A 6,000-nucleotide genomic window follows, 5' to 3' on the forward strand; every position below is an offset into this window, starting at 1 on the left:
GTCTATGACTAGGCTTAATTTTTCACTGAGAAACCGAGCCCTAAAGCATGTAATTCTGTCGTAATAAATCCAATTCATGTCCTATGCAGTTTACTTCTGTTCCAAGTTCCTGATGAAGTGCTCCTTGACCAGCTCATTACGTTCTGGATAGTGCTCACATATACCTGCAGTGGATGAAGTCAGGGACTGGGTTGTGTTGGCTGAAGGTTGCAGCGTCCAGGTCTCGGCAAATCTCCACGTTGTCCCCAGCCAAGAGACGCACGGCCGCCTTGTTCTCCTCCTCAAACACGTGCCTTTGCAGTGAGGCACACAGCAACAGCATGAAGTCATCTACAGAAAGAGAGAGAGCGTGAAGGAAAGACAAATCAAGAAAGCAAGGAGGAGAAAAACAGAAAGGAAAGAGTTCATTGATTTCCTTAAAGCACTCATTAAAGCAGGGAGGTAAGGTGATGCCTGAAAATGAGCCTTGTGAGAAACAGCTGAAGCATTTATTTGTTCCTTTGATGGTATGAAACTCTACATAAACACTACAACAACGTTCTACAACAAAACTCTAAACCGACAATACCACTTACAGAGGAGAAAGAGAGAGTTGGGTCGAGTATGGAAGTCAGGGAAATAAAGCCATTTGATAACATTGGAGTCCATGGCGGAGGAAGGCAGTCTCCACGGATAGTCTAAAACACAGACAAGAGTCAGAAATGAAACTCAATCCATCTATGTATCTATCTATGTATCTATCTATCTGTCTATTTATCTATCTATCTATCTATCTATCTATCTATCTATCTATCTATCTATCTATCTATCTATCTATCTATCTATCTATCTATCTATCTATCTATCTATCTCGTAATATTCATTCTTTTAAACTATGTTGGGCTTAAAACCCCAGGGTAATGAAAACCATTACTTGTTCTGTATACCTGTATTTCAAGTGTACCCACCTGTGCAGAATGCTGGGGGTATGCCAATGCACACCAGGTACTGGAAGCTGAGCATGCAGGCGAGGAAGAAGCAGTACTTGGGCCAGACCTGGGCGATGGCTTTCCTTCTACGCTGGTACATGACTGCTATTAACCCAAAAGCATGCAGCATGGCATAAAAGTCCATCCGCTGACCAATCACATTCACCGCCAACAAAAAGCAAGTCTGGGTGAACATAGAAGGAGGGAGGGAGGAGGTTAAAAAGGAAAAAAAAGATGACATGATTATTCCATTAGAAACTCTGTCATAATGTACTCACTAAGGGGCGGTTTCTCAAAAAAAAAAAAAAGAAAAACAAAAAGAAAAAGTTCAGTTTTGAAACAAAATTTTTTCTGAATCAAAATTCTCCATTCAAGTCAGCTCAGTCCAGATGCATTTTCTTTTTTTTTCTTTTTTCTTTTTTTTGGAGTGTGTTTGTACACCGCAGGGATAGTTTCATGATAATATGTTATTAAGAGGATGACTAATGCTGTTGAGAGGAAGGCAGAGATTACCGAACGATTTACAACAACACAAACAAATCATCCGTTATTTTCAGACAGACTCCGTGTGAGCGGAGGTTTTTTTAGGACATACCATTCTGCGCAAAAAAATGACTGCTCATTATGACTAGAGTAAATATTGATGGTAATACCTCCAGCCCAAACTTGTAGAAGAAGTAGTTTATAAAATATTTGGCACAGTTGATGATGCCTTCGTCAAGGTGCTGCCTGGTGATGTTGTGGAAGATGGTTCTGGTTACGGGAGCTGTGAGGTTGTTTTTCATCCGGTAGAAGTCCTGGTGACGGTAGACAGTCACTTCGAATGCCAGCAAAGCCAGCATCAGCAAGTTATTCTGGAGAAAAAAAATATGAAAGGTTTAAAGAATGTTATATAAAGAGAGGTCTTCATATGTGGGCACTCAGAATTAATTAAGAGAATAGGTTATTTTTTTAACATCATCATCATCATCATCATCATCATCATCATAAGATGAATCTTGTGTGTATGTGAGTGAGTGTGTGTGTGTCTGTGTGTATGTGTGTGCTCGTGTGCGTGCGTGTGTATGTATTAGGGGCTCCTCTTACCCTAAGGTTCTCCAGCAGTGGAGAGAACTTCTTGAGGCCAACCCAGTTGGCAGGGTCCACTGGACTGCTGTAGAGCAGAGACCTATTCATCTCCAACCGCTGAGCCTCTGTGTAGTTAAGCGGCTAAGAGGGAGACGGAAAGAGAGAGAGAGAAAGAAAGAGAGTGAGAAGGGGAGGTGAAAAACATTTATATACAATTTGACATTGTGTTTATGTGTGTGTGCGTGTGTGTGTGTGTGTGTGTGTGTTTATGTGTGTGTGTTTATGGGTGTCTGTGTGTGTGTGTGTCTTTCTCACCATTGTGCATATTTTGGAGTAGGTGGCAGGCTGAATGGAGGTGAGCTGGTAAAGCATTTTACAGACAATGATGACACACGTCCACACAGTGCACACACTGGAGGCCAGAGGACGGAACTGACTGAAAGGCAGAGCAAAGGCCCAGCTCACCAGGAACACGTAGTTAAACAGAGACACCTGGAAAAATCCAGAAACAACATTAAAAGCCTGCAAAACTAATCCTTATCCACAGTTTGGAAGATTTTCAAATAACGGTAGAGCTAAGTGACAATGCACAGAGTACAGAGTCAAGAAATGTATTTCTTTTCATTCATCCCTGTACTATAGTCCTTCTCTCTTCTCTTTCCCTCTTCTTTTTCTCATCTGCAATGACTAGATAAGAGACTAGAACAAAAGAGGAGTGCTAGTTCAAAGATTAATGGACCATTTTACAGATGGGAAGTGGAATTGACCATAGTCTTGAGATGTACGCTTACAAAAATATAATAAAGTGTAGCACTGTTAAAAGACTTTATTTTGTTCTAATGTCTAAACTATTAAATCTTATGTTTTGTCTAGCATTGCTCTGCACCTCATGTGAACACATAACCAATTCATTTCCCATCTGGATCCAAGATGACTGAGTAGATATGGGATTTGTTCAAAGTAAAATAAACTTTTTTGGTTGGCTACTCCTCCTTGAAGGAACCTTTTGTTCGTGCGTGAGTCTAGCTGAGCTGTGATTAGTTCACCTCTTTGACTGACACCCAGATGATGTAGGAAGAAACAATCTTGATGATGTGCAGCTCCAGAAGCCACCAGATGAAGAGCTGTAGTCGCTGCATGTACTCCAGAAATTTGAGGAAGAGTACTGTGAGTCGGTCCACCACCAAGTGCCACTTATTCTTCAGATCTGTGGGGCAGGGACAGAACTGTCAGTTTAAAGTTAAATTTAAATGGAACTGATCAAAGGGTCCAGCTTCCAAAGAATGAGAGAACACAGAGTATGATCTTTCAGTTGAATTGAACTGAATGCATTCAATTCAGTTCTGTTCAGTCCAGTTCAGTTCAGTTCAGTTCAGTTCAGTTCAATTCAGTTCAGTGCAGTTCAATTTTATTTGTGTAGTGTATTTTACAGTAGACTCTGTAAGGAGGCAATTGTAATGAATAATGGGTTGACTGACAGGACCCTTGGATGGCTGTAATGTTTTTGGGAGGCAGACACTCCTTACAAGTGATCTAATGATGCTTGTAGCAGTACGATGGGAGACCCGCATCAAACCAAATTAAAGTTAAAAAAACAAACCACAAAAAAACTCAAATGGAACTGCTATAGATCCAGTGACAAACAAAACATCTTGAAGATGAAAGTGTTGAGAATATCCAAAGCTCCCCAGTGGGTCAATGAAGTTATAATTTTACAGAAGACTGCTTATTGTAATTACAGTGGAATTTACCACAGAGTGAAGAAGGGGCCAGGCAACCTGGCCAAGTCTGTTCCTGCTCATGTGTGATTATACACAGACTTATCCATACCATGCACTAAATAAGACTAAAGTCATATCAACCCTAGGTTATGTAATAAAAATACTTATGACATGTTTCTCCAACATTCTTCACTGATCCAGTTCATATATTGTTTTCTTCTGTTAAATATGTTCGAGTGAATGACTAAACAGTCATGTTACTCGGTTACTGCAGGCAACACTTGAACTTTTATCAAAACAGACTACACAAAGCCAATGTTAATATAAACTACTGAAATGCTCTCAGCAAACAGCTGGGGAGAAGGCAAAACATTTAGACTGCTTTGCAGATAACACGATAAGACAGAAAATTCTTCATAACAATACTTTAGTGCTGTCAAACTGAGATTAAATCTTTTGTGACAGGTTTTGACATTCTGCTGTGTCACATTTGATTTATGGATTCCATGAAGTACAAGGCGTTACGTCATCCCTAAACTGAGTGTTCACCTCAAACGCTATGACTACTTATTCCACAATGGGCGAGAAACAGCTGGTGAACAGCATAGCCTGGCTGTGTTAAAAACGCTGACACAGACTCAGACAGAGGAAGACAAAAACACTGAAAAAAGAGAGCTGGCTTATAGAGAGAGAGAAGATACCCTGCTGATAGTGTCAGAGTAAGTCCAATGAAAATAATTTTTCAGGCGGAGTCACACCAAAAAAGCCAGAATCCTTCAGTATAAATCCAAAGGTACTGCAAGGCTTCTGAAAAAAGATGAGGTTTCTGATAAACGTACTATAAAAAGTTACCAGAGTTCTCTTGGCTATTTCTAATAGTATATGTATGCTTCACTGCCAAGGAATTAGCAGCCAAACCATTTCCACTTTAATAGATGTAAAAATGACAAAGTTTATTTCTCAGTAAGACCAGTGTTATATATAAACCTCAAGAGAAAGTGTCGCATAGTTTCATTAAACCATTTTTTCTTCCGGAGCAAAGCCCTTGATTCTTCTGAAAGGTTTCTGGAGTGTTAAAGTGGAGAGAAAATATAAAAGTACATTCATCTGAAAAGAGGACAGACAATGCAGCAGACAGAAGAGGCACTCTTGTCCTCGGTGCTGCCTAAAAGTGTGTTTGTTCATCAAACATGTCTAGACACTTTCAGATCCCAGCTGTTTACCCACAGGTTCTGACTGTTCCTGTCAGACCAATAAAAATCTGTTAAAAGTGAACTTTTGGGAGTTAGACAACTTAGAGCCTTCAGGATTTGAACGTGTATACAGAGTGATTTAGTGCAGGAAACGGACATGTCTCTCAGTTTCACTTAATCTCATTTAATGTCTGATCTAATCTTCAGATCATTTGTTGGGATTCGGCTCGGGGACTTTTGTATAGTGAGGCTAAAGGCTAAAATGGACCAGGTTTGGTTTGTTTTTCCAACCAAATTTATTTAGCTGGGCTACACAAATCTCAGTGTACTTGCACAAGTTCTCTTTGTGGGAAATGAGAAATGACAAACATGCTAGAGTGTATTTACAAGTCTTCGGTACAGATGGCTTAAAGTTCAGGTTGTGTCCTGTGATTCTGGCAGTATCATACAATGCTCTTCCTGAAGGGAACACATCTACAGTGTCAATGAAGGCCAAGACAGCTGAACACAAGAATTCAAAATCAATTCATCTGTTAACTTGAAGGTGTAAAAGATCTGAACAATGCATGCCAATGTTGCTTAATATGTCACAGAGTTTCTCAGCTCCAGAGGTCAGATCTATTTGCATGCAGTGAGGTTTATAATGTGAGTAAAAGAACCGAAGTACCTGAACCCTGGTCAGCCGGACCTTCTGGACCCACTGGGTTATACACATAATTCTCCGTCGTATAGAGCACCTCTGGATCTTCATCCCCTGGACTTCTTTTTATGTCTCCATCCTCTTCTTCATCATCCAAATCCACCTTTTCTCCCATCTCTTCCTCTTCTTTCGTGGTTGAGTTGAGAGTTGGTTTGATCATGGAGATATCAGCCAGGCTGCCATCCAGGTGCACCAGCCTGAAAGGCGGAAGAGAAGAGCGCTCTATATGTATCAATGTCGATAGACTGACACATGGGTTCATTCAGAGCTTCTCATTTTAAGAGGTAAGAGCCAGGCCAGGAATTATGGCTTTATCACATCCCACACAAACAAAGTTGAATCTATGATGT

The 6,000-nt window shown here is 40.4% G+C and overlaps 1 protein-coding gene across 1 annotated transcript in view; it reads right to left on the minus strand.

Annotated features, from left to right (window-relative positions):
- piezo2a (piezo-type mechanosensitive ion channel component 2a) overlaps positions 1-6,000 on the minus strand; it is a 93,797-nt gene that overhangs the window by 21,981 nt on the left and 65,816 nt on the right. Inside the window, exons 17-24 of the mRNA XM_030767388.1 lie at positions 5,618-5,847; positions 3,083-3,243; positions 2,352-2,528; positions 2,055-2,177; positions 1,622-1,822; positions 948-1,152; positions 576-677; positions 165-330 (exon numbers count right to left, since the gene is read on the minus strand). Of these exons, the coding sequence (XP_030623248.1) occupies positions 165-330; positions 576-677; positions 948-1,152; positions 1,622-1,822; positions 2,055-2,177; positions 2,352-2,528; positions 3,083-3,243; positions 5,618-5,847 (1,365 nt within the window). The remainder of the gene's footprint in view (positions 1-164; positions 331-575; positions 678-947; positions 1,153-1,621; positions 1,823-2,054; positions 2,178-2,351; positions 2,529-3,082; positions 3,244-5,617; positions 5,848-6,000) is intronic.

The sequence above is a fragment of the Chanos chanos genome, chromosome 3, assembly GCF_902362185.1.
Source record: "Chanos chanos chromosome 3, fChaCha1.1, whole genome shotgun sequence".
Lineage (NCBI taxonomy): Eukaryota > Metazoa > Chordata > Actinopteri > Gonorynchiformes > Chanidae > Chanos > Chanos chanos.